General features: G+C 47.7%; 5 protein-coding genes across 9 annotated transcripts in view; 2 read left to right on the forward strand and 3 right to left on the reverse strand.

The window, feature by feature from the left end:
• Positions 1-2747, reverse strand: part of LOC109523928 (protein FAM117A-like) — a 5135-nt gene extending 2388 nt beyond the window's left edge. The window contains exons 1-4 of one of the 2 annotated variants that reach the window (XM_019883414.1): positions 2106-2744; positions 1388-1527; positions 1038-1145; positions 727-843 (exon numbers count right to left, since the gene is read on the reverse strand). In XM_019883414.1, coding sequence (XP_019738973.1) covers positions 727-843; positions 1038-1145; positions 1388-1527; positions 2106-2211 — 471 coding nt within the window. In that variant the 5' untranslated portion in view covers positions 2212-2744. Of the gene's footprint in view, positions 1-726; positions 844-1037; positions 1146-1387; positions 1528-2105 lie in introns of both variants that reach the window. The other variant, XM_019883415.1, reaches the window with a different exon arrangement.
• A 1844-nt stretch (positions 2748-4591) lies between these two features.
• rundc3ab (RUN domain containing 3Ab) lies at positions 4592-8981 on the reverse strand. Of its 3 annotated transcripts, none has more exons than XM_019883413.1 (11): positions 8670-8981; positions 7412-7527; positions 7035-7162; positions 6851-6936; positions 6678-6767; positions 6529-6609; positions 5984-6152; positions 5731-5888; positions 5524-5619; positions 5143-5243; positions 4592-5059 (listed from the first exon to the last, which is right to left on the reverse strand). In XM_019883413.1, exons 1-11 carry the CDS (start codon positions 8765-8767, stop codon positions 4917-4919), a joined length of 1266 nt encoding a protein of 421 aa, XP_019738972.1. In that variant the 5' UTR covers positions 8768-8981; the 3' UTR covers positions 4592-4916. The 3 variants fall into 3 exon arrangements, with proteins under 3 accessions (XP_019738972.1, XP_019738970.1, XP_019738969.1); XM_019883411.1 differs by having other exon boundaries at positions 5143-5240; positions 5524-5643; XM_019883410.1 differs by having other exon boundaries at positions 5524-5643.
• A 370-nt stretch (positions 8982-9351) lies between these two features.
• Positions 9352-16776, reverse strand: pth3r (parathyroid hormone 3 receptor). 2 transcript variants are annotated; one of them, XM_019883611.1, is made up of 13 exons: positions 16583-16776; positions 14162-14267; positions 13654-13764; positions 13438-13562; positions 13051-13142; positions 12764-12920; positions 12131-12284; positions 11990-12050; positions 11845-11911; positions 11357-11451; positions 11116-11257; positions 10994-11035; positions 9352-10830 (listed from the first exon to the last, which is right to left on the reverse strand). In XM_019883611.1, the coding sequence occupies exons 1-13, from the start codon at positions 16700-16702 to the stop codon at positions 10375-10377; spliced, it is 1728 nt and encodes a 575-aa protein (XP_019739170.1). In that variant the 5' UTR covers positions 16703-16776; the 3' UTR covers positions 9352-10374. The 2 variants fall into 2 exon arrangements, with proteins under 2 accessions (XP_019739170.1, XP_019739169.1); XM_019883610.1 differs by having other exon boundaries at positions 13051-13145.
• Positions 16777-17550: 774 nt separating this feature from the next.
• On the forward strand, positions 17551-19682 carry taco1 (translational activator of mitochondrially encoded cytochrome c oxidase I). The gene is made up of 5 exons (XM_019883612.1): positions 17551-18166; positions 18229-18335; positions 18494-18627; positions 19145-19310; positions 19421-19682. Exons 1-5 carry the CDS (start codon positions 17953-17955, stop codon positions 19628-19630), a joined length of 831 nt encoding a protein of 276 aa, XP_019739171.1. The 5' UTR covers positions 17551-17952; the 3' UTR covers positions 19631-19682.
• Positions 19683-21067: 1385 nt separating this feature from the next.
• On the forward strand, positions 21068-25604 carry kcnh6b (potassium voltage-gated channel, subfamily H (eag-related), member 6b). Its single transcript, XM_019883325.1, has 8 exons — positions 21068-21133; positions 21988-22425; positions 22551-22944; positions 23173-23372; positions 23497-23749; positions 23927-24944; positions 25063-25267; positions 25352-25604. The coding sequence occupies exons 1-6, from the start codon at positions 21068-21070 to the stop codon at positions 24475-24477; spliced, it is 1902 nt and encodes a 633-aa protein (XP_019738884.1). The 3' UTR covers positions 24478-24944; positions 25063-25267; positions 25352-25604.
• The last annotated feature ends 2389 nt before the right edge of the window (positions 25605-27993 follow it).

The raw sequence follows: 27993 nt of genomic DNA on the forward strand, positions 1-27993 counted from the left end.
GGGGGGGGTCCTTATGAAGCTCTCTGATGTCCGCCTTTCATGCAAGGGGGGGGGGTTGCAACGGTCGGGAAGCAAATTCCACAGCACGGCTGCAACGTGCGCCGAGATATCGCAGGAATTTCATGAAGCGGCAACAAAACTCTGAAAACCGGCACGACCGCAAAAGCGGCCCGCGGCACAAACGTTTTATGTTGCTGAACCGAGCCTGGAAATGACAAAAAAAAAAAAAAAAAAAAAAAAAAATGGCCCAAATATAAAACGGGCCTGATTATAAGACGACCCCCTCTTTTTCAAGGCTCAAGTTTGAAAAAAGACTTTTTGAACACCAAATTAATTTTTATACAGAAAAAAAAACAAAACATGCCACAGCTGTGCTGAAATGCAGAAGCGGTGTGATGTTGTGTCCTTCCTGTTGCCTCAGGGTTTGACTTCTTTCATTTCCTGCGATGTGCCCGAGTGAAGACGGCGTGAACATCACGTCAAAGTACAAAAAGTGGCCAAGCGACAGCTGAACATCTCACAAACTCTCAAGGTTACTCGTGAGCCCAGGGATCGTCTCTCAAATCACTCATCGGATGAGTTCATCAGTTGTCAAGCTGATGAACTTTAAGATTTGGTTGCCTCGTTGAAATTCTACACTCGAAAAGTGCCATGTTAGCAAATAAGATGGGGGAAAAAAAAAAACAAGCTCGCGAGGTGCACGTTGCCGGCAGAGTGCAGAAGCACCTGAGCGGTTCCCAGGTTACAGCTCCCGAGAGTGGAGCCGCGCTGGCGGTCTCGCTCGTGGCCCCCCGAGACGCCAGGTTTGCTGTGCTGCTGCAGCTGTTGTTTTAGTTTGCTGATCTGCAACGGAGAGAGGTTACGTCCAGTCAGTCGGACAGCGCACCGCTTCTTCCGAGTGAGATAAAACAAATGAGTGTGAAGCGAGTTTCAATTGCACGCTTTGTGCTATTGCAATCTCGAGTCATTTTCCATTCCGGGCCAGTGCTCTCGGGTGCTTTTAACAAACGAGAAATGTTGCGAAGCGAAACGCTCACTTCCTGCAGATGCTCCGTGCTGCCCCAGGATGCCGAGCGTTTGTGGTTGATGCCGCCGCCGCCGTCGTCGTCCCTCCGGCTCGACGTTTTGTCCGACCAGTTGGGAGTCTGGGAACAAGAAAAAATATATATATATATATATATATATTAAGTTAAGTCACTTCATTAGGTACGCAAGCCAACAAGATGCCATTCATGAGCCCTTACAAAGACCTCAAAGCTCAGTTTGAGAACGTCAGGAAAATATTGTTTAAATGGTGGTTGTGCTGTGCTACATGAATCATTTGAGAGCATTTTTCTATGCGTAGCCAACTTCATATAAAATGGAGAAGGCGCCCCAATCATCTGACCTGAGTGGATTTGTCCTTTCGGCACAAGCTGCCCTCCGGTTCTTTGGGCCAGTGGCCTTGCAGGTAGGGGCCGATGATGGCGTCCAGAGACACGGTCCGCCTCATGCCGAGGCTCAGCTGCTGCGGTTTGGCCTTTCCAGCTGTCGTCGGGATACAAGTCAATGAACATCGTTCGGTCCAACACTCAAATGTTGACTTTGGTGACGACTTTGATTTCTGATTCATTTCAGATTTTTCGGAGCTACAGCATGTTAACTCTTAAACATATGATCGCTATGCGACACAATAGCAGGATCAGATCTGGAGACTTTGGTTCAGCTGATGTTTGTATGATACTTTTGGAGTAAATTACACTTGAATCAGTGGTTCTACGTGTCTGAATCCGTACTTCTATACTTTTTATGAGTCTTTTTTCCCTCTTGATTTTGACTTATGTACTACATGTCGCTACTTGAATCAGTACTTTTACCAGTCATTTTTGAACACACGCCTTCTACTTTGATACAAAGTGTGAGCACCTGAATGGGTACTTCTAGATTTACTAGTCAGTTTTTATACAAGTATCTGTATTTCTACGCCAAGTGCGAGTACTTAAACATTTATTAGTGCCTTTTTTTAAACCCAAGTGCCGGTCTCTCTACTTAAGAGTATGACTCCTTTTGTATGTGAGCGTGTCTTGGTGCCTCCAATGGCGAGTGACAGGTGGGGAGGCTCCTACCTGACTTTCCATCCCTGCCTTTGGCTCGGTGCTTGCTGGCCAGCTGATAGGGGACGGTCGCCTTGAGGGGCTGCGGGCCCACAGTAGCTCCACTCCGGCCTGACATGCCTGCAGCAGCCTTTGGTGGACCAGCGACGGATGTGGAGGAAGGTGATGGAGTGGGGGGTTGCTCGCTGGGAAGCACTACCGCCGCTTGTCCCTCGATTGTTCGCTTACTTAAATCAGGCGAATTCAAGCCCGAGTCAGCGAGTAGGCATTCCCACGGACGGCTAAAGAGTTACCTCCGACGCCGAGCGGTTATTTGTGGCTCGTCATGAGCTTCGGGCCACTTTTCTTGTCGTCTTCAGGCGAGTTAGCTGCCTAGCAAGCAAAGTTTCTTTGTGAGGATGTGGAGATGTTTGGAGCTCGCTGGCGAACAAGGAAGCAGACACCTTCCACGAGGGAGGGGGAAAAAGAGCACGTCAACAAAGCACCGACTACGGGGTTTTCTAGTCAAATTCAAAATAATTTTCAATTGTTTTCGTGCGGGTCGCAGCGGGTTGTGGTGGCCTAGAAAGTTGCGAACTGGCTCCCGTGGTTCTGTCTGCTCACTCAGCCCGCAGACTCCAAACACCTCCGCCACGCTGGTGTGGGTTTAATTAAGGGAAGGAGGGACTTAGTGGTCTTTACTTCTGATTGGTCAAGGCAACTGGAAGCTGCCTGCCAATTGGATGGTTTGCTACAAATCTCTCGAAGGACGCACGATGAAGTTAGTTTGTTGACGCCCCCTTTGTTTCAGATCACTTGTTGAGACAGCGGAACGTAATATAAACGCAACATCATCGTTCAACACGTTAAAGGATCACTTTCAACACTTTAAATACGTGTCATTAATGAGTGACCTCTTAGAAGTACACGATGTTCGGAAAGTCACCGAGCCCTTCTGTTTTTATGAACGGACGTGATTCAATATAGAACACAAGAAGCCCTTGTACTCTATATTGTAACATATACTTTGTTACTTTTTATGAACAGGCATCTCATTTTGGTCGAAAATCTCCCACTTTTACAGATAATACACCCCCTGGCCCCCACACACAAAATCTGAATCTCACCAAACCAGAACATAAACTGAACTAATATGTTGAGACATTTCCATGATTTTCTCAGCCCTCCGATGGGAGGCATCACTATGATGTGGCCTGTGATGAGAAGGACTTTCACACCATGCACACCAAATCGGGCTACTTCTACTCTTGCCCCAAAATGGCTGACTCCAGCTCACCCATGATCCGTAATGCAAACAGGCGCTATAGTGAAAATGGATGGATGGCCAAAATGATCCAACCCCAACAAATGGCCCCGGTTCGTAACAAGGATTTTAAGGCCTGCAAACTGCATGCATGAACAACCATCCGGGTGGACTGGTTTGGGGTGGTGTGTGCCTGCGTAAGCTTGTGTGAGAGCGGCAGTGTGCATTGTAGCAGATAAATGTCCCGACTCTGTGCAAAAAGGGAGTGCCAATGGTGGGGGTTGCGAAAGGAGGCACAGATAACATGCTATGCCCTCCTTGAAGCAACTCCAAGTAGCCTCCCCCTTATACTTGACTGTAAATGCGCACCTATGCAAACGCATGTGGGCTTGACAACACAATTGTCTAGCTGGCCCACCAACACCGATATGCCTTATCTCAGTAGGTGGAATGCTTGTGTCCATCAGCTCATTATTTTGCAGCCAACAGAAACGTCGCTGGCCAGAGACAACACCAAATAACTCTTTTACGGGCGGGGAGTTAACTGAACATGTCAATTAGCATCTAGCCTGCAAATTCACCGCATACTTCCATTTGGTTGTTCAAAAAAAAAAAGCAAGTTTATTGCATTTAAATAACACAAAAATGCACCGCGTAGCTCTCACTGAAAATATTACAAGATTCTACCGAATACTAAGTGGATACGTCATGAAAAAAAAAGAATTGTCTCGAAAGAGCAATTCATTGGTAAAACGATGAGCGACGCACTAACACAGTTTGGAGGGTCGTTTGTTTCCTGCGCACGCTTGGTTTTGTGGGACAATACAATGGAAACATTCATTCTGCATAGTCATAATGCACTTTCGATTTGTAGGGTGTATTGCAATGCCCCTGCAAACCTCGCTAGCCTGATGCTAATATGTCATATCCTAAGTCTAAACTTCGACTCAGCAACATCTAACCTTATTTTTTTTTGTTTGTTTGGGATTTTTTGACATGATTGCAATTTAACAAACACTAAAGTCCTTGTAAGGTGAAATGAAATGTATTATGAACTTGACGGACGTGAGAGGACTGCAATATTTGGAATGATTACGCGGCCACGCAAGTTACCTAATTCCAGGTCTCAGCTGCGCCGGCTAACCGCTGATGCTAACAAAGGCGCTCAAATTCTTGGTAGTGAAGGCGGGGCAACTGATGCCGGACTCCGAGGTCCTTCACGTGGCAGCGTTTGAGCCATGCCCCCACCCCCCCGCTTTATCTTCAGAATTGTGGACGACATAGCTCTCAGTCTTTGCACGTTTTTAGCAGTTATCTTCAAATATGTATGCAGACGACAACAACGCCTGGTTGACAGTTGTCAGTCGATGTGTACGTACGATATGAGTGAAGAAGGGCAGTACTCCAGCTATTTATTTTTTTTCTTGGAAAGTCTTGCTACTCGTTCATAAAAATAGCATAAGTCAAAAGAGGGATGGAAAGCGGTGAGAGTTCAAGAGGCGTTATTTTGACGTCGTGTTTCACGCCGAATTGTCTTTCAGTGTCTGGAAAGCGGACGGGAGCGTTGGTTTTGGCGGCCCCTAGCTGGGAGAGAGGGCAGGACTGTTCTCTGTGCTGATGTGGACCAGGCACTCACTGGACTTGAGGCTTGATAGAGACTTGCAGCTTGGAAGGGAGCCCAAGGAGCCGCAAAGTCCCATGAGGGAAGGGGTGTAGTCCTTTTCTGGATGCAAGAAACATTTTCAGTTTGAATTGTTGTTGTTTTTTTTTTTTCTTCTTGTAAGGGACAACAGTGAGATTATTCACCTGTGCACCAGGCTCCTCCGTTCTGCTTCCCCTCCGGCCTTAGAGGGTCTGAATCCAAGCTAATCTCCACTGACAGAAGCTCTGTGCTGGGGAAACTCCTTCTGAAGATCAACAAACAAAACCAACAAGGTACTGAACAGAGATAGGGCTGGGGAATGAACCGACAATTGCTAAATAAAACTCCTCCCTTCACATCAATATCGTTCCTTGGCCCTTAGATGTCACAAGGCGGTACCAATCAATATTTCCGAATGAGACAGAGCCAGAGCACAACAACAGCGAATAGGTGGCAGATGACCACTCTACCACCTGACCCTTGCAGGCCCAAAATATTCGCAGAGCAAAATATTCCTTCAAAAGAATTGTAATTATCGGTCAAACCTGCGGAAGAGCTTGACGTGGTCCTGGCTGTCGTACGGCTCGAGCAGAGGCCATTGGTTCACGAGCGGGATGGTCAGGTTCTTGGCCAAGTGGCTGCTGTCACACGGAATCAAACTTGTTCTGTATCGAATTGAACAAAACGGTTCCACTTTACATCGTGACGATCGGCGTGGAATGACGGCGAGAAGTTTTACGGTTTCCACTCACAGTTGCTCCTGAAGCTCGAGGACGACAGTCTCCAGCTCTTTCTTCTCCTGGTGACTCTGACCGTGCAGCTCATCCAGGCGGGCTTTCAGCCTCTTGTTCTCCACCTCGGTGTTCTTCAGCTGGGACTCGCGCAGCCGCACCAGCTCCTCCAAGTAACCCTGACAAGGCACGCCAACTCAACTTTTACCCCACCGCAACTCTAAACACGAAGGGTGCGCTGAGTTTGTGCTTGAACCGAAACACGACGACCGACCTTCTGCGCGTGAACGATCTTGAACCTTTGCTCCATCTTGCGACACTTTGTGCTCCAGCTCTCCTCGTCTGTGACCAGAGGCACGTAAGGATGCTCGGGGATGCTGTCGTCACTCGTGCTGCTGTCGACGCTCTGCCGCTCGTCGTCGTCGTCACTCACGTAGTCGTAGCTGGGACAGAAAGAGGCGTGTATTTTGGCGTCTAGCTTTCATCACAAACTATTCGGCCTGCCGCGTGCCGAGCGACAAATGCGACATAAGTGGACCACTGCAAAAAAATTATAGTTGCCAATCTTTCTGTATCTGGTTGGTGCGTCACACATTGTACCGCATTATGTTTTGTTAAATCATAAAAACATGGCGTGATTGTCAAGGATGAAGCAGATTGCCACAAAGAGAGGAACGGTCAAGATGAAAAGGCGATTGTGTGGATATTTCAAGAGGCTGTCGGCAAAGGCTCTGTCGGTTTCTGTCGTGCCGCATTTTCTGTAGAACACAAAACTATTTTCTGGAGAGAAAAAAAAATTGAAATGCCTCTTTACTGTACCTTTGTGTGAATTTCAAATACGGCGTGTAGTCCACAACTGCGGAGCATTTCCCATCCAAGGCTTCCCCTTTCAGACAGAAACTGTGAAAGGAGACAAGCCACAGATCAGATAAGGGTTTGACGCTCAAAGTGCCTGGAATGGAGGTCACCTAAAATCTATGGCTCCCAGGCCTATGAGCATCCCGGTTAGGACGGAGGCTTCTTCTCTTAGCATGATGGCTCCCTCTGCATAGAAGCGTCTGCAAATACACAATAAACGCACCGGCTTGAGTTGCCATTTACAATGCATTAAAAAAAAAGAAAAAAAAGTTCAGCCTCTCACCTTGTCGTTCGAGAGTCCCTCAGGGCAGTAGCTATATATTCTGACAGCCTCTTCTCCATCAGTGCCACTCTTATCCAGGCTCGGCCCTGAAGGGATCAACCAAAGACAGCCAAGGTGAATCCAGCATGTCCGAATGTCTGAAGTAAAGCCTTCTTTTAAAAGGCAACATCATCTTCGGACTTACTTTTGCTCGTGAGGGGCTGATGTTCTCCATGCTCTCGATGCTGCTAATGCAGCTGTTTGGCAGTTTGGCGCAAGCCAGTCGAATGAAATCCCAGAAACTCCTCTGGCCATCGAACCAGCGACCAGAGCCTGAAATCATTTTTTGGAACGGTTCAAATTTCTTTCTCTCGCTGACGAGACCCAAGATTGATTCCGCCTATGGGGCTAATTAATAGACGTCAAATGTCGATGGTAGCGCAGGTCAATAGAATCATTTGAGGACGTTAGCATTGAAAGGGCATATTATTGAAAGCGCCTTGTGGCAAATACGTGTGGTCGAAGTGATCAAATCCAAAGGCAATTCAATCCTCAACACAAAGAGAAATCAATGTGGATTACCTTTGAAACAGTGGCTGAGAATGTGCTCCAGGATGGCCGCAAAGTTGATGAACTCCTCCGATGAGTCATCAATGGGCTCGGCCGTGTATTTCTCTAAGAGGGTCTTGACTGAAAACCTGTGGGGAGGCGCAGGGAGGGAATAAAAACAAAAACAAAATAATATGTTGTTAAATCCTACATACGTACATCGTAGCTGGAGAAACATGAAGCATTTTTTAAAAATGTTTATTTAATCAATCCATTCAAGTTACAGCTTGACATCCATTTACCGAGGACTCAAACTGCCCCACCCAAGCTGAACTGGAGTCACTCTTCAAGGAAAATGTTTCCGGCAGGCATTCAGAAGAAGACCAGTCACATATTACTGGACAGATCAATTAGATGAGTAACTATATTGACAATGCAATGTGCTGTTTTCACAGAGCGCGTACGTGATCGTTTTCAGGAACGGCTAACTGCGAGCTGGAGCTCCAAAGAAACACCCATTTGCATTTTTTGCATTCATCCCACCACGAGGAGAGTGATCAAACTCTCCATTGTTCCAGAAGCATCAATGTGTCATTCAGTAGACAACGTAAACAGCGGACCATCACTCGGTGGCTCTTTGAATCAAAATAAACACAATTCCAACTCCTTCTCATGACTCAGTTATTCACTATTGGCCCTCTAGTTGAGGGGTGGTAGCAATGTGAGCCATATTAGCCCCTTTCCGGAGCTAATTAAGGTAACCAAACTATTAAAAACTGCCTGCGTGCACCTTGTCGGTGACCCCTGCTGTAACAGAACAAATCATTGCTGCTACTCATATTGCATTTCCAAAAAGGAGACTCAAAGGTCACACAAAAGACCAAACATAAGTGATGAGATCTTCGACCCTTCATTTGAACCCCACTTACGGGATCGCCAAATGGACTAGAAGGTGTGCATAAATGCACCCAGGCCTCTTATATGGTGATTCCCCAGGGTGCCAGCCGGTCCTTGCCCGGGGGAAGGTTGTCGTCATGGCAACCACACCATCATCCGGCTGAGGGTAAAATGGAAGATGACACTGCTAAACTCACGCCGAGCCCCTTTTTTGTTGCTGTCTTTTCTGTATATGAGTACGTCAGCACAGAGCTGTCACTGTACTGACTTCTAATAGGATGATGTCATCTGAGGTCAGGACAGAACTGAGTACCAAGAGCAGAAAAGTGGGGCGTACATACAGGCACAGTTCGAGACACTTAGACTATAGCATGTCTGGTAAAGTAACACTGACCTGCACACGGTGATGAGGTTCTTCCTCTCCACCGCCACATTCCGAGTGGATGCTTTCTTCGACACTTCACCCATGGTGGCCACGCAGCAGGGCTCCATCTGGCCGGCAGCCCCGCGATCAAAGGACCCCTCCCTTTCCGACGCCGGTCCGCCTCATTCACGCCCGCGGCGAGAGAGGACGGAGGAAAAGCTCGGAGGAGCCGCGAGATGCAAGCGGCACAAAGGAATCCTATGTCGTTCCTCTGTTTTGATTTTTAATCTCGCCAACAGACTGCTGGTGGACATCTGTGCTGTCCTTTTCGTTCAAGGTGTCTCCGCCCCTATCCTCGACGTCATCATGACGCGACACCCCCAATATATTTATTTGCATCTTTTAACCAATTTGAGATCGAATAAATTTGGAATTTAAATTTAATTTTTTTAAAGTTTATTTACATTTTTTAACTTAAATTTTGAATATATTATACATTTATTACTTATCTCAAAGCACCACTGTATATTTTGTCTATGTCAGCCAATAGCAGAGTACACCTAGACAAAAAAAAAAAAAAAAAAATCACACTCACAATCACACTTTAGGAAAAGTTGGAGTGATCAATTAAACGACCGTGAATGTTTTTGAATTGTGGGAGGAAACCCAGAGAGAATCCATGCAGGCACATTCAAAACATGCAAACTCCACACAAGAAGGCCAGATCCCCGAATCAAACCCATGACCTCTGCGTGCCACGCTATATAATGCATATATGTATTTATACTATAGCATGGTGCTTTGAGATACAAGTTTAAATGGCTCCACAACAATGCTCATAACTCAAAACATGGTCACTCAAATAATCTTTCACCACTGAAATGAATGGAGCTACCATTAATCCATTCCAGGCTCCCTAGGAAACAAAACAAACATTTTGTAGTGTGTTTTTTAATAAGGAACATAGCACTAAATATACTAAATATACATGTATGGTAATCAACATAATTAAATAGAATGGAAATAATTGTTAAAGTTCATGTATCAAGATTAATTCATTGCAGCTACTGTACTTCTGGTGTGTGCAATTTGGTCACGGGGGGGGGGCAGTATAATATACTCACGCAGACACAAATGAACAGGAATTTCACAAACACTGGACTTCAACTCTGCATGACCATAACAGGATAAATGGAACAAAAAAATAGATGGAGTCCAAGATTGTGCCTATACAGTATGCACCTAATGTAGATGTACTTCATGTTCTGGTGATAAAAATAGAACACACAGATACATGTGAATGCTGGTGCAAGTTTGGGTACTGTTTTCGGTGTGAGTCAGGTTCTAAGTGACCTGTGTGAAATTCAGGACAGTGTTGCGAGATGATGAAGTGGAAACGTGGCTGGCTCAGAAGAAGGTGAGGGTGCTTCTTTGTGAGGGAGCCAAAGGCATCTGGGTGGGTCTTTTGGGACTGACGAATAAACAAAGAACAACGACAAGGCTGCACTGCAGCGCCCAAACCGTCTAGACGTGTCTGACCACAGCCGACTGTTAGGGAGGAATGATCGCATTGACACAAGTTATGTTCACGTTTATATGACATTCAAACTGGATCACGCGAGTGTAATTTAAGGTCAATATTGTCGACTTCAGTGATTCTCAAAGTGTGGTATGTGGGCATGGGCTCCCTTCATATATATGTACACCAAACAATATGAACACATTCCATTGATATTTACAAGGCAGTCTCCAGCTCTTTCACAGACAAGGACGTATCTGGATCCCGTTCTCCAAGGGTCTCCGCCAGAGAACTTTTAGGCTCATCGGGTTTCTTGGTACCTCTCGCATGCCTTGCAAAGCCCCCCCCGGCCCCTGGCCCTCCCGCCGGCCTCCTTGCTGCCATCACTGAGCTCTCGCATTCACCGCCCGTGTATCTGGGCAGATTGCTTTGCGGATGGAGGGCGGCCTGGCGGGGCAGCCTGAGCCCCGCGCCCCCTCCTGCACCCCCGCCGTAGCCGACCGCTCGGTGATTGGCGGCGGACATGCAGACGCTGTGGGTGGTGGTGGCGTGGGACATCATGCCGCCGTAGTAACAGCTGCCTCCACCGTTACTGCTGGTTATCCTGGCTTTTTGTTTGAGGTCCAGTGCGAGGCTTCTCCTTAGCCACGCCTTCTTCACCTCTGCCTGCACCTGCAAGTCATCCAATCTTGCTCAGTCACAACACATACAATGGCTCTTAAAAGTCTACACAACACTGGCGAAACACCAGATTTTTGTGACTTGTATAACTCATTCCATAATCTTTTAAGGCATCTGTGACTCTGCTGCCCGACCGTCATCTTCACAACATTACCTCGCCATTGCAGAAGCAGTAGATGAAGGCCACAAAAAAGCCCTGGAACCACACAGTGGGCAATCAATTCACAAATCGCCCGCATCATTATCACGAGACGTGACCCATGGATTTTGTCCGACCTGCGATGAGTTGAAGAACATCTCGTAGTGCATCTGCACCTGCCACAGCAGCCCGGACACTTCGGTGTAAGGGAGAGCCATGAAGACCATGTAGTGGACTCCAAACAAAGGCATGAGCACCAGTGTGGACTTGAGAAGCTTCCTTCGGGGTAAGGTCCACGTGTTGGGGGAGCGGAGAGTGGGACGGGTTAAAGGTCAAGACCTCATGGAAGGTCAATCCCGGGAAGAGAGATTCTCTCACCGGTATTGTTGCCGAGGATCAAGTTTTCCAGTTTTGGTCTCCCATAATTTGGACGCCAACACGCGAATGATGTTGACAAAGAGCAGGAAATTGACCTGCGCGAGGAGAAAACGTCCACTTGATCATTAAAAAAAAAATGTTTGTTAATATTTTAATGCTCATGTTTCACTGCTCCAAAGTTGGTTGAAATGTTGCAAGTAATTTACAAGCATGACATTGCACAGCACAGATAAAGACGTAAGTTAGGAGAACTCATGAATTTTTATTTTTTTAGTTTTGCCTAAAGTACCGCTGGCTGGTATCGGCAGCTTCCATAAGTCCCGATACCTTAAAATAAGACCAATTTCACCCCGATACCGATACCGAGTACCGGTACTTGGCCATGCCAAATGATTACTATTGCATTTAACAATGTTTCGTATCGGGGTTGCAGTATTGGATTGTACGGATGTACTTCATCAAGTGACCACGGAGTGCATTTTCCTTACAACAATGGCTGCCAGAATGGGAACTTGATAAATCCACTTCAGGTTTCCAGCACTGATGTCCCAACACCTAGAAAAAAAACAAAAACCAAAACACGTGATCTCAAATTTGACTCCAATTCCCCCCATTCTAATGGCGGTGACTCACTGCGTGTCTGCCAGAGACGCCCGCACGCTGACCCAAATGGACACAAACAAAGCCGGAACACCTAAAATGAGAACGGTGGCCATAAATCGCTATCCTGCATGGGACCCGCTTCTCCTGCGTTCCGTGCCCGAGTCAGCTTACCCCACCCGATGATGGTGAGTGCCCACAGGTAGTTCTTGTCAGAGAAGAAGGCCATGAAGATGAGACTGTGTAGGTAAAGGCCCTCCACCAAGATCCAGTAATGATTGGTCGCCAGGAAGTATAGAAAAAAGGTGACGGCTACTTTGCAGCCAGCCTAAACACGCATGCCAACATAAAGAGAGGGTGAGGATTCCCCCGGCCGCTCAAACAGAACCGCTACTGTGTAGCGCCACCTACTGGCGGGGAGATGTCAGATCTTTAAGCACCTGGAGGCTCGGGGGTTCCCCAACAATACTCATGACTCAAAACATTGGATGTGAAATCATCTTTCCCCAATGGGGTCCTCGGTTTATGACAATATTGACATAGGACTTGATGCGTTTTTTTTTTTGTTGTTTTTTTTTAATGTTCTTGATTGTTTTTTACTTGAAAGAGGGTCACGACTTGAAAGTATTGATGGCTGGTATAGGCAGCCTTGGTAATTACCCAATTCCGATACTTAGATGGCAACAGACGCTGAATCCCCCTCACCCCCCACCCAAAAAAAAAAAAACAATTAAAAAATCCAAATCCAGACATTCAAACTCAAATGACACAGAAATCCCCCCATACAGCTACCATGCATGATTTTACCATGTGTTGCTTCTGTCCCACGAGCTCGGCTTCAGCTTCTGCACCCTCACCGGACACCGAGTAGAGCACCGCATCCTTCACAAAGATGCTGACGGCTCGGCATATGAAGGAAGTGAAGAGGTGCACGTGGATGTAGTTGCGGGTGCAGTGGAGCCGTCTGAAGTGTTGGACAAAATATTTGTTGATACATCAGAATATAAATGTGAATTCTCTTGTTGCTGTCTCAAGGGAAACCGACAAATCTTAATTTAAAAAGCATGAATATATTTTTTTCCGCTGTATCTTACTTGAAGTAGCAGAGGATGAAGACGGCCACCAGCAGAGACGCCAGAGAGACGGAGTAGCCAACGGTGTACATAAGGTGCAGTCTTTCAAACACCTTCTGCAGGACAAAAAAACAAATAAGACGGAAGTTAAGTTAAGGAGAAAACATATTTTTTGCTTCGCGGGACAAACAACAGAGGCCCCATAATTGAATCCGGTGTAACACCATCTATCTGACAATGGGACAGAGTGTGATTGGAAGCAACTAAGGCTACCACAAAAAGTCCTGCTTGCCAAATCTGCCAAGGACCTAAACCCCGTTAGACCACTAAAATTGGCCCAACTAGTCGACACAGGTCATCCACTAGTAGCATTGTTATCAAGTAATTCAAATATTAATTCAATAGTACCTCTTCTTGAGTCCTGTAATTGGCTGACAAGTAGGTGGTGCACTCGCTGTAGTTTGCCCAGGTCCGGTTGATGACGGATACCTGCTCCCAGTTACCAGACGCATCGCAGTGGCGGTAGGCCCGACCTGGAAACAGTCGGGGACATCAACGCAATGCTAAAGCTCCCTCGTGCACGCGATCGTGCATTGGCATAAGAAGGCGCTCTGTGACTTGTACCTCCGTGGTTGAAGTCGTAGATGTACTCGGGACAGCCAACCGACACCAGGTGACCGGCGCTGCTCCTTGGCCAGCAGATGATGCCGTCCCACTCGGGGGCGCAGTCGCCTTCTGCCCCCAAAAACAATGAAAACGGGCACTCCAGTGTTACATTGTGATACATATCTCCATGTAATATTTGCACAATTTTGTTTGACCAGTCGTTTCTTATTTTTCCACATTCGATTTTTTTCAGCTGCAGCTTCTCGATTCTTTCTGCAATTGAAACGGCCGAAGCCATCTTTCCACTCATCTACATTTGCATCACAGTGTGAAAGCCAAACGCTTTCCCTGCAGGATATGACAGGCGGTCACTCGTATCATATCAGAGCTCCCATAAATCACGGCTGCAATAACAGCGCTCGGCGATCTTCACTCTTCTTGTCTTTCCAATGTATTTATAAATCACAAAAAAACAATTGACGCATTTAGAAATTCAAAAAAGAAAAACGACAACGTACAAACAGACCTTGCATGAGGGCCATTTGTGACTGGATGCTATTTTCACACTTGGCGTGAGCGCCGATCAGCACAAAGATCTGCTCGTCACGCGTGATGACATCATCGGAGTCCACCTGCCCAGTCGGGAGAACGGACATGACTCGCATTAGCTTGTGAACAAGTGAGATTTTACCTAAGGCGGTTTCTGGTATGCTCGATATGTGCGGCTGCGCCATTTCTGAAATGGTTTCCTCCTTGAGATCATGACATGTAAATGGTTGCCGTTTGTAAGGGGAATTTGGGGAATTTTTGGTGGGAGCCATGTGTGTGCAGGAGTGTGGGGGGGGGGGGGACAGTAGGGGTCCCGCACATAGCACCATTCAAGCTAGGGTTATCACTATTTGGACTTTATTTGTTGTACTTTGTGTAAAAAAACAAACAAACAAAAACTAATCGCATTCTAAAATCAAACTTAAAAAGCATACCTTGGGGGTGAAATAGTACAAACAGAAATACTACACATACTGTACATTTGATTATTAAATGTTGTTCACAGAGGACAAAGAATCTATGCGTGTGAGTCTGATGATATTTTGTGTCCACGTGTTGCAAGATCATTTGTGTTTAAATATCCAGTGCTCAAAGGCGTACACATTCATCCATCGATTGCTAATTTTGTTAACCACCAACGGCGTTTTGCATGGTGAATGTGATTCGTTTGATATTGAGTTTGACAGTAAACCTCAACGGGACATGACAGTAAGCGGCATTTGTATGTTGTCACTTCCCATCGGCAAAAATGGCAACCCATTCACCGTTTTTTGACCAACCGGGGCAATCTGTCAACTCTTGCGGAGGATTTTGATGAGTTGCCTCAAGGTGTTGTGAAATAGTTGAGAGAGGACGCGGTATGTGATGATGCGCCGCCAACCCCTTTGCTTCCCGCCGCCCGGGCCGGATGGGTCGGATGGCGGGAGAGCTGACCGACGCCCCACACAAGTACGGCCTTTGTGCCGCCACTCACGACAGAGCTGGAAAAACCACCAGGAGCCCCAAACCAAAAGAACGACTGTGCCGGGTTACCACTTCCCGTATAAAAATCCAGTAAAAATTCTGGGGGGGGGGCCTTTAAGATTTCAGGTTTTGTTGCTTCACAGGGTGTGATGTTCGCACGGCCACCAGCAAGAGGTCGCCATTAAATCTCTTTATTTTTTCTCCAAATAGCTCAAGAGCGGATTCAAACAAAGGCTCCAGCGTGGTTAGACGTCACCGCTGTGCAGAAAGGAAACGGTCAAGAAGCCCAACAGACACATTTCGTGACGCGGCCCATTAAAATAAACTGCCAGTCGGCGAATTTGGCTTACACTCAAAATGTTGACCGGTTATCAATTGTTTTTAGAACGGGAACGCTCAGCCCAAGTCAATACAGACATATTGAGAAACGCAATAGCGGTCGTGAGTCTCATGTGGTGATTCCTGGAAGACGCCTGCCTGCAAGTTGCGTGCGTTACTGTGGAAACACCAACTTTCTCATCACCCTCTTAAAATAACAGCCAAAGTTGATGTGTTAAGCAAAGGATGTAGCCGATTTTACAATTTGTAATTCATGAGACTACGGGAAGTAAAAAAAATATAGACATAGCGATACATTTTGTCAAAATATGACATAGGCCATTATTTTAAGAGGCTGACAAATATGGAAGCGTAGATCAGGGGTGTGCAAACTTTTGCCTCAGAGAAAAATCTGAAAAATCCAAGGGTGCATTTTGTGATTTTATCAGAATATTTTTGCCTCCAAAATAACCTTTTTTTTTTTTTTAAATACAAGTTTTATTTTATGTGAGGGAATGTGTCACTTCAATATAATTCAAAAACTATTGTACAAGAAAAATGTTACTTTTTTTATGTCACAAGATATGTTTGTAATTGTAGGTTCCGCAACGTTTGCATGGCAAAGGATTTTAGAAATCAGTTTTGACGTATACAGTAAATACTGCATATGTAAAATAACTCTTGCATAGCTTTAATTTTTATTTATTTATTCATAGTGCTGCTGAAAGCCCGCCATGTGTCCTGAAAAAAAAGTTCACACTGCTCTGTGACATTTTCCATATTTGGCCTCAGGTTAGGAGTGGTATTTCTTACAATAACCTGTCACTGTGTGACAATGTTTGATTCATACAATCAAATGTCTTTCGACGTGTATTATTTAATCATTGCTTGGGGCTGGTGTTTCAATAAAATCTTCAACTATTCACATTCAATCCTCTTATGTTTCCCACAAATTGGCACCATTTATTTTGAAAGCCTCAACAAAAGGATACAAAATAAAGCCATAACTTTTGCCCGAGCTTGGGTTACTTTTGCTAATTATGAATTGTGTATCTCATTTTATGATATCTTCAATGAGTAGATCAGTATCACCCAAACATGACAAAGGAGCACTTACCAGTCCCGTCACAGTTATTACACTGTGAAGAAGAACCAAAAGAGAAAGTCCGGTTCCAGGCAACATCCCATCTGTCATTGTGGTAAATTCAGCTGGCCGGTTTTCCGCTCGAAACCTCATGTCCACTCATTCCCCGGAACTGTCATCCCAAAACTCTCCTCTGGATCCCACCTGGGCTCCTATCGTCTTGAATGTGTTTTTGTGTCAGTCAATTTAAAAAAAAGAAAGAACAAAAAACAAGAATTACAGTTCAGGGTCTCTTTCGTCTTGAATGTGTTTTTGTGTCAGTCAATTAAAAAAAAAGAAAAAAACAAAAAACAAGAATTACAGTTCAGGGTCTCTTTCGTGCATCATGATTGTTCAGATTGTGATGTTGCTGTGCATGGCTCAGTGGACATAATGAGGGAGAGCAAGAAGGGGAAAGTGCAGAAGGAACGTGCTACCTTGTGGGGAGGAGAGAAAGAGAGAGGGGGAAGCACTGGGGAGGAAGGACGCTTCCTCCTCCTCCTGCAGTTGTTTGGAAGATTATCACTTACTGGAGGCCTCATCTTTTTTTTTTTTTTTTTGTAAAATAACACACAAGACATATTTGGTTGTCATAATTGCAATGGAAAATAAAACAACAACATCAAATAAATGACACCTACCAGTAGACATGAAGAACTCCTTTTAGTTCAGTAGAGCTGATTACGATTTGGGGCCCTTTTTGGCAAATTTCCCAAATTCTTCAAATTAGACCACAATGGGTGCTTAAAACCACCATGGATGACTTCCTGTTCAATTTCATGCGTGGGTCCCTAGATAATGATTATAAGCAAAAGTCTACCTTTACGATGATATTAATCACTTATAAAGTCCTGTAAACCAGTCCGTTATAATATTCCCAAATTACGGAGGTCTTTGAAGGCACCGTGCTGGTCACTGAAAGAGTGAGTAGGGTCTAATTGGTAGAGAACCAGGAAGTAAGTGGGATTCGCGTACTGGGGTTTTCATGAATGACATGTAATATTTATTGTGTGTGTTGGCGTACTCCGTATTTACGGTCCAGAGTAAATACACGAATTATATATAAATTTAAGGGAGAAGTCATTAAAAACAATGCAATACAAATCCCAGTAAATTTGGTACTACGGAAGTCTCGGAAGCCACAGCGTAGTTCCCCGCGTCATCACAACCCGGAAAATGACGGCTTCACAACAAGGACATTGTCACGTTGTCTAAAATAGTCAAGTATCGAACGCTAAGCGGTCTTACGTTATTCATTTAGATGAAATATTTTGCAGAAGGAAGCTGACAGCACGCTTGGTTGGAATTTTACCGCCATGTGACGTTAAAATCAGTATAGCGTTGTGTGTGTTTGCGTGAAGGGCATGGCGGGGCGCTTGTTGCTGGGGGCTATCCGGACCCTGCGACCCACGGAGCGGGTTTGGAGGAGTCCTCCTGTCCGGGCTGTGCACCCGAGCCCCGCCTTGTGCGCGGGTCACAACAAGTGGTCCAAAGTCAAACACGTTAAAGGTCCTAAAGATGAGGCGAGGGGACGAATGATAGCCAAGTTTGTCATGATGATCAAGGTTGCTGTGAAAGGTGAGCATGAAATAAATAGCTTTTTAAGTAGGGTGTATCTGAGAATTCCTTGCGCTTTGCAGAGGGTGGACCCAATCCAGACATGAACGTCAATTTAGCCCAACTCCTGGAGCAATGCAGAAACAAGAACGTACCAAAAGCATCCATAGAGGCTGCAATCAAGAATGCGGTGCGTTCATCATTCAGTTCCATTCATCCATTTCCTACAAACTTATCCTCATTTAGGGTCGTGGGCAGATGTGGCATTGACATTAATGAGCCGTGGGCATGCAATCAGACAACAGCGCATGATTAAGAACCTTTTTTTTTCTGTGCTCCAATCAATAGGAAAAAGCCAAGCCGGCATCGCAGCACATATTTGAAGCTCGGGGACCGGGTGGATGCCTTCTACTCATTGAAGTCCTGACCGATAACAGCTCACGGAGCCAGCAGGATATCCGAGGGGTCCTCAGTAGAAACGGGTCAGGCGGGCGGGCTTTTTTGCTCTGATTTTCCATCCAAAACACATTTATCTTCCTGCCACACTAAGAAAGGATTTACACAGCAGGGACAACTGCCCGATTCTGATATCATCATCATCATCATCCCTATTTTCTTTTATTTTGTTGGGGTGGCGGGGGGTCGTTTTCCAGTGATGTGAAACAAGCAAATTTGTATGTAAATAACATCCTAAGCATCAACACCGAACACTGACAACATGGAAGTAGATCCAAGTATATAAATAAACAACTGAAATATACAGTAGTTAAAGTGTGTTATTTGTTTGTTTTCGGGAAGATGCACGTGTGCATACATCACCAATTATGTGGTCGACATCCCGCTAAAAAGCTTTGTAACTGCCACAAGATGGCAGCAAAGCACTAGTTTTGTCCGAATGGAAGAACCTAAAACCGAAAACCTGAATTGTAGCGTAAACGCAACCCGACAATGAATTCCACAAGCTGCCTCAACCAGGTGTGTTTATGTGTCGTCCCGCAGGGGGATGCTCTCAGAGGGCGCCCGCCACAACTTCAGCAGGAAGGCTGTGGTGGTGGTACCTGGTCAGAACGTCACATCCGAGCGAGCGCTGGAGCTGGCCATCGAGGCTGGAGCACAGGATGTCCAAGAGACGGAGGACGAGGAGGACGACGCGCCCCTCCTGCGGGTAAAACACAAACATCACACACAGGAGACAAATGATGAGTTACTTTGAACCCCACTTGAGGCTTAGTATTATTTAAAAACGATGAAACTCACGTTCGTCTCTTTTTCCAGTTCATTTGTGACAATGCGGATCTGCGGAAGGTACGGGCGTCGCTGGAGGAGCTGGGGATGAAAGTGACGTTGTGGGACTCCGAATTTGTCCCTCGCGCACTCTCGCCTCTGGACCGGGAGCAGCTAGAGGCGGCCTCCGCGCTCATCGAAGCCCTGAGTGACTGTCCGGACGTGGTTCGCATCTGGGACAATATCCAGGCTCAGAGCTGAGAGGGTTTCTGGAGAGATGCCGCGTTGTAAATAAAGGCCTTTGGACAGTTGAGCTGGAACCTCCTTCATCAACTTTGGGCTCGAGAAGCAAGCGCTGTGACTGGGATGACTGCATTTTTTTTTTTTTTTTGAGAGAAACTGCATAGCTTTCATATGAATAGCGTTCTCAATCACCGTTTAATTTAGTGTTGAGATTTTTCATGAAATAGAGTAGACTGACATCAAACTAAAACGTGAGGAAAACCACATTTCAAAAATAAAAATGCAGTCGAAATAATCATCGCCCTATAAATGACCAAGATATAAATCCACCAGATTTTATTGCAGCCATTGAACTTTAAATCACTCTCCAAGTGACAAGAATGGACTTGGCCCACTCGTTCCCAATGACTAATTTGATCCAGTCCATCAAGCAATTAAAAACATAAAATCAAACCACAGCCGAGCCGATTTAAAAACCACACGTTCAACATTGAACCAGCAAATGCTCATATGACACCAATGTCGGATCGCTCGTCGAATCGTGTTTTTCACCCAACTCGGAATGCTGTGAAACAACGGCCATCATCAAGTAGGAGACATTTGAAAATGCAGCAATAAAGATCAAACGAAGGTCAAAACTGAAGGACCAATGTCATCGCGGATCATTTCCTCCTCGCGGCGTTGTCATTGTGTGGACGCCGCGGTCAATAGGATGACACATTAGTGCGACGCATGGCACCATATTGAACACTTTGTGTACGTTACGGGTCATTCTGGAATTGGAGGGATGTTGGACTACCAGGTCAGATTTCGACATACACAAAAGACGGAAAACTAGGTGTGTAAAGGACACTTTTCCTGACCATCTTATTATCGCAATGAAATGTGACTCGTTTTAAAGGACTTACTCGGCCATATTTTTTTTCCCAGGTGCCAGGGTTACACTGAAAAGAACAACCGAATATGATGCGGGTAACAAGAGCTCTCATAATGATGGTTGATTCCCATGTTTGGGTGTCTCTGAAATCGTACCCCAGTTCTTGCAGCGACGTCATCTGGTCCATTTAAGCTGACAACTACGCGGCAGCGACTACGTCAAGGATGCATGAAAGAATGCGACGTCATATGTCAAAGAGGGGAAGTCCGTTGTGACAGGCCTCCGGCTTGATTTCTGTGTTGACCAGTGACAGCCATTGATTTTCCCCTCACTTCCACCGGGGTTGCAACGTGGCATCGATCGCTTTTCCAGCGCTTGACGAAGACATGCGAGCTGCGGGCCAAACGTCACGGGCCGTGCCAGAGAGGAAGGTCCCACGCTGACATTTCCATCAAGCCAAATTGTTGATGTGAGGAGTACTCGTCTCGCCGTAGATGTCCGACTCGAACCCGATGAAGTGCGGGGGGCCGGCCGGCAGGGGCCCCCCCGAATGCCGATCCCTCCCGGCGGCTCCCGGGATGGAGCTTCTCAGCCCCTCCAAGGTGAAGGATCGCTCCCCGAACGTCACAGAGAAGGTCACCCAGGTAGGAGTGGGGCGGAAAGGGATTTTGCAGGTTCAGGTTACCGCATTTCTTTTTTTTTTTGAAAGTACACTGTTCATGACGCCCGTTGATTGGAGCGCCAGTGGAAAAACCAGTCGTTCGTTCGGTGGCTGTACGCTTTCCTTCCGGTTGCCAAACAAGAGCAACGTTTCATTGAGCCGCAGCTCAATTGAGTTGGCGCCCGAGGGCTCGGCATTCTGCATCACTGCCTCTCCGGGACGCCGGCTGCGACCGCGGCTCTCGGGCAGCGAGAACTTCGACGCATCCTATTTGAAAAGAGACGAATGCCAAGACTTCCCCACCGGCATCCGGTCGCCGCTCCCGGATGTCTTTCTTCTAACTGTCTCGCGCAATGCGGATCGAATCTGAAGATCTCTGTTTTTGCCTCCCCGACAAGCGCTGGCTTTCAGGATGCGCTCTCAAAGTGACAGAATCAAAGAATGCCGCGTTGGACAGGAGAGAACTCAGTCGCCGCAGGTTTCTATTTGTTTGATTGGTTGTGGAAGTCGCCATCGGTTTTGTCCTGTTCAAATTGAAGTCCAGTTACCTCGATTCAACTTTTGCCAATCTTGGGATCGTGTTGCTATTGTTTGGTCCACTTCCTTCTTCTCATCAAAGTTTTGAGGAGATTCTGTTTTCCCTTTTATGGTCCATGACCTAGTATGCTTTTTGTTGTCACTAGCGAGACGATTCAGGGCACCAGTATAACATCTGCAACTTATAGCGTTGATATGATATCCAGATGAAGGTGCAGGTAGTCTTTTAGTCTTTTGGTTTTGTCTGGACCTTCCCGTTGTCGCGATTGCGCCATTAAAAAGTCAAAAGAATGATTTCTTTTCCTGCGCCAGGTCCTTTCACTGGAGTCTGACGTGCTGCCGGAACATAAACTCCAAGTCCCAGAGACGACTCGGTGGATCTTGCTCCACTACAGCCCCTTCAAGGCCTTCTGGGACTGGATCATTCTCCTGCTGGTCCTCTACACGGCGGTGTTCACGCCGTACTCTGCCACGTTCCTCTTGGACGAGCGCGGCGACGCGCGTCAGAGGATCTGCGGCTACACGTGCGACCCGCTCAACGTGGCCGACCTGATGGTGGACGTGCTGTTCATCGTGGACATCGTCATCAATCTGCGCACCACCTACGTGGACCGCAACGACGAGGTGGTGACGCAGCCCGGACGGATCGCCAAGCACTACGTCCAAGGGTGGTTCCTGATCGATCTGTTTGCGGCCATCCCCTTCGACCTTCTCATTTTTCGGTCCGGCTCGGACGAGGTTAGAGCCGTCGCCGCCACTGAAAAGGAAGAGAATTTTGAGCGATGCAAAAGTCATTTTTTTCCCGGCGGTGCAGTTCTCCTCCGGCCGTCGTCCCCGAATCATCTGTCGCTTCCTTTCCCCAGATGGTGACCTTGACAAGTCTGCTGAAAACGGCTCGCTTGCTGCGCTTGGTCCGCGTGGCGAGGAAGCTGGACCGCTATTCCGAGTACGGAGCCGCCGTTCTCTTCCTGCTCATGTGCACTTTTGTGCTCATCGCCCACTGGCTGGCCTGCATCTGGTACGCCATCGGCTTCGTGGAGCGGCCCTACACGGAGACGGGTTGGCTGGACAATCTGGCCGAGCAACTCGGCAAGACGTACGACGACGACGACTCCGGCTCCGGCCCGTCTGTCAAAGACAAATACGTGACGGCTCTGTACTTCACCTTGAGCAGTCTGACAAGCGTTGGCTTTGGGAATGTCTCTCCCAACACCAACTCGGAGAAGATCTTCTCCATCTGTGTCATGGTCATTGGCTGTGAGTACATCTTTTCTTTTTTTTTTTTTGAAATGTGGCGACTCCCAACCACTGTGCCAATGTCACTGAATTGATCAGGAAATCATTTTCTTTATCTGTCATAAGATATGACATTAAATTATAATCGCACCTGGAAATGAGTGGACAGCCAGGTTGGGAAACGCTGCTTGAATGAACCAATTATGAACAGACTTACGTGCTTACCGTGTCTCGCTTCCTCCCTCACAGCTCTTATGTACGCAAGCATTTTCGGGAACGTGTCGGCCATCATCCAGCGGCTGTACTCCGGCACGACCCGCTACCACACTCAGATGCTTCGTGTCAAAGAGTTCATTCGCTTCCACCAAATCCCGGTCAGCCTGCGTCAGCGACTGGAGGAATACTTCCAACACGCGTGGTCCTACACAAACGGCATCGACATGAATGCTGTGAGTTCCACGCTCGAACGCGGTGCCGCTTCGGTTTGTTTGCTGGAGGTTGCGGAAAGGCCGCGCGGCCCAATTACCTGAGGGGCCGCCGACGTCCGCTTCACGGTCGTCCTCTCCCGCGCAGGTCTTGAAGGGGTTCCCGGAGTCCTTGCAAGCGGACATCTGTTTGCACTTGAACCGATCTCTGCTGCAGACGTGCGAGGCTTTCCGCGGGGGCAGCCAGGCCTGCCTGCGGGCCTTGACCATGAGGTTCAAGACGGTCCACGCGCCGCCCGGCGACGCGCTCATCCACTGCGGCGACGTCCTGGACTCGCTCTTCTTCATTTCGCGGGGTTCCATCCGGGTCATCAGGGATGACGTGGTGGTTGCCATACTAGGTAAAGCGCACCCATCGGCAACTTGGCGAGATCGGGCGGAACGCGGCATGTAATAATCAGAATCTCGATGGAGTATCGAAGGGGTCTTTTTTGGTCACATTGTTCGATAAATATTCATTCTATCCTGCTCCGGATGATGAATGGAATTGCGCAAAAGAACGAAAACCTCTCTTCTAGAGAAGGATGACATCTTTGGTGAGCTGATCCACCTTTATGACGAGCCTGGCAAGTCCAGTTCGGACGTGCTGACAATCACGTACTGCGACCTGCACCGCATTCTGAGAGACGACCTGCTGGAGGTTCTCGATATGTACCCGGGCTTCGCAGACAACTTTTGGAGGAACCTGGACGTGACATTCGACCTCAGAGATGTAAGTTTGGAAATCCGTGGCGGTTTTTGGAAGAACGACGACAACAAATTTGTACCGTCGATCAGGCGGATCAAGCGGCGCCAATATTCACCGACGAGTCGGGGGATGACAGCGATTACCGTCACGGGTCAAGACACAAAATCCACTCTCTGGACTGCAGAATCAGACCGGGTGAGGCTTCTCGGTCGACTTCCTTTCACGCGAGCGTCAAGTCTTCATATTTCATTGCCCTTCAACAGACGGAATGGATCAGGAGGATTCTTATCCTCTTCGGTCGCGCCGGCATGGCTGCTCCCCGCCGCAAGCCCGCCGGGAAGACAGATGGAGCTGCGGTTCCCCATGTTCCCGGTCCGGTGAGGACTTGACAAAAAATCTTGCTCAGGGCACCGAAGAAGGCAGGCTGGAGTTCGCCCCCTCGGAGGTGCGGCTGCCACCCCCGAGTGGCACTTTGGTGGGGAGGGAAGCAGTGTTGGACCACAGTCGTCAAGGTATCACTGTACGCTTTTCTCCAAGCAAGTTTCAATTTAGGTCCGGGACAAGTCCTGTGACTCAAGTGTCAGCCAATAAGTGCCCCGAGAGGCCAAAAGCACCCCCAGTCAAGTGGAAGGACCACCACCCGTTGTTTGACTTCCGATGTCCGCAGCCTCGTCTTTCAACGTGCCACAAATGTTCCACTACTGGGCAGATCGACGATCTCAAGCGTTCTCCGGTCGAGCCTGGCGATCGTCTTCGGTCCGCAACTCCCACCATCCACCGCCCTTCATTGAAGAGCGGCCCAGCGAGCTGGAGTCTCGACTGGAAGTTTTGCATTCGCAGCTAAACAGGTGCGTTCGAGAGCCCGGACGGGGGGGGAGAGGAAAAGGGGAATGACTCTGTGAGCAAAATTGGAGCCCCGGCTGTAGTTTGGCAGTCCTTGACTTGATGCCTCTTTTACTTTGCCAGATTGGAGACCCGCATGACGGCTGACATCAACGTCATCCTCCAGCTTCTCCAGCGGCAGATGGCTCCGGTCCCTCCGGCTTACAGCGCCGTGTCGTCTCGGACGCTTCCGACCGACTCGACGGGCCTGTATGGCGGCGGCGCACCGGCGCTGCGTGCAATGTACCCCATTGCCCGCTTGCAGAGAGACAGCCCGTCACCCTGTCCGGTATGCTTAACAGTCACCAGTCAACTCCGTCGTTTTTCCAGAGGTGGCAAAAGTACTCACACTTTTTCATCCGGGCGACTCTAGAGTTCCACCCACTCAGATACGAAATTCACAGAGAAGTCCCAGCAGTTGGCGGCCAGCGGCACCCCCGAAACGGAAACTCATCACAGTTCGACCGCGCAACGGCCACAAGGCACACACCCCGGGGTGTGCCCCTCTCTCCGTTACCCCTCGCTGCCGGACAACCTGAACTTGACCTCAGGATTGCCTGAGACCCACAAACACCTCTCAGACCCAGTACTTCCTGGTATCGAATAGGGATTAGAGGACACGCGGGAGAGGCCATGTCTCTCGGCTGGTCCGGGATCACTTTGGGATCCCCCCCGGGAAGAGCTGGAAGAAGTGGTTGGGGAGAGGGAAGTCTGGGCTTCCCTGCTAAAGCCGTTGCCCCCGCGACCCAACCCCGGTGGAGAATGGATAGATTAAATGGATTAAATGAGAAGACAATAATTGATGATTTGGTAACAAGTCAAAAAATGAGTCGGCCATTTTGTTAAATGTGAGCAGGAAATATTTGAGACAGCCGGTTGCCACTGAGAAACAATTGAGAAACAAATAAAATGTACATTTTCAGTTCATGAAAAAAAAAAAGGGGGGGGGAATGACAAATCGTTCTCGATTGTTTTTTTTTTTTTTACAAAGAGGATCACTTTGGTCTGAACTTTTCAAAAGTTGGGGTTCAGGTTGCTTCCCTAGGATAGGCTCAAGTGCAACTCTGACCCTGAGGCTTTCCGGACAATTCTATCCGCACCTCCACCCGGTCCACAAGACTTTATTGATCTCTCCTCATGCAGTATGTGGTTCTACGTGACACCCACTACGATCGCCACTGAAGCAATCTAAACTCCATCAACCTGCGCGACCGATCGCAAAGACCGTGCGCACATGAGCTGGAGCTGGCTGAACACACAGCTGCTGAAATCGGATCGACCGAGTGGAAAATCTTCCAAATAGGATTGAAATGAAGCGAGCCGTTGTCATTGCATTGGGTGCATTTGTTTGGCTTTCATCACACACACACACACAAATGCATACGTGGCTCAGGTCTCCTGCACTTTTGCATGAATACGTGCTTGCGCTTGGCCAGGGATTTGCAAATTATATCAAGCGGATGGAAGGTGTGAGATCCTCGTACAGGTGGTCGTAAACATTACCGGTTGTTGGATCTAGTCTTGTCGTGACACAGCTGCTCGGAGGATGGCCGACAACTCCTCGGGCCTTCCAGGTTACGGCGACGTCCCCCTTTTGGAGTACTGCGAGGGCATGGAGACCGGGCTGTACATCTGGGCCATTTCGTCGTTGATTTGCTGCGCGGTGGGACTTCCCGCAAGTTTCCTCGTCATGCGGGAGATTTTCAAGGCGTACAGAAGCGGAGCCGCGTTCACCTCCTCGAATCTGTACGTGTCAAACCTGTCATCCATGGACGGCGTCTTCTTACTCTTCCTGCCAATTTGCATCATGAATCAGGTCAAATTTAATATCTGGTTGGTGGAAGCCTTCTCCAACGTGACTTACGCCTTCAACGTATGCGGACGACCCCTCCTGATGGCGTGCATCTGCCTGGATTTCTACGTGGCGGTGGTACACCCCATTTTCTACCGCAGGATGAAGAGTCTGACTCCCCGGGCGGTCGGCGTGGTCGCGGTCTGGATCGTGACTTTGATCACGGGCGGGCTTTACTTTTGCTTCCACACGTTGTACTTCACCTTGTTCTCCACGTCGTTCTTCGCCGCCGCCATGGCCGTCATCGGCATCTGCGACGCGTTCATCCTGCGCGCGCTGATCGCGCCGGGCGGGAGCGGCAAAGGCGTGCACCCGCAGAAGCGGAGAGCCGTTCACGTGCTCACCAACAGCTTGGTGTTGGCGGCCGTCTCCTACCTTCCCCCGGTGGTTCTTTTCGGGTTCGGCCTCTTGCTGGTGTCCGATCAACGCCGCTTCATATGCACCATCGGACTGCCGGTCACTGTGACTTCCACGCTGGGCTCTGCGATCATGCCCGTGTGCCATTTACACAATCTTGGCAAATTCAGTCGGCTCTGGATGAGATGCCGGAAGTAACTGCCATGGAAAATGTGACATTTTTTTTTTTTACACTGTAAGATACTGAAATTCCAAAGTACAGCAAATTACGTATGTATCACATTCGCACAACACAGCCATTTGTCACCATGAGGTACATGATGATGTGCACACACACACACACACACACACACACAAAAAAAAAAATGACAAATAAACAATGTCATCACTTGACGGTTGGGTGAGCAAATGGAGCACGCTTTCTTTCGAATCGATAAGGTAAAGGACATTGTGTTTCCAGTGAAAGTGTGCTCCATTCGCTTACGCAGACGTCCACATGGGAATGATATTAAACAGAAAAATGAGAATCATGTGTGTATTTTTTTCAAATGATTTGTGGTCAAATTGTTCCCCCGATCCTTATTTTGTGGATATTTAAATGACAATGCATGAGCTTGCTTATCGACAAGGAAAGCAATACAAATGTAAATCTACCCAGGTGTGTATTTTAAATACCCTCGGTGGCCACACGTGAAGTACACTTGCACAATCTGAGATCTGAATTACAGGGGAAAAAAACGATTTGCCAAAGTCACTTGAAAAAGCTTGATCAATTAATTTGAATTTTAAAAACGACAATCTACTGC

The sequence above is a fragment of the Hippocampus comes genome, unplaced genomic scaffold (genome assembly GCF_001891065.2).
Source record: "Hippocampus comes isolate QL1 unplaced genomic scaffold, H_comes_QL1_v1.1 scaffold367, whole genome shotgun sequence".
NCBI lineage: Eukaryota > Metazoa > Chordata > Actinopteri > Syngnathiformes > Syngnathidae > Hippocampus > Hippocampus comes.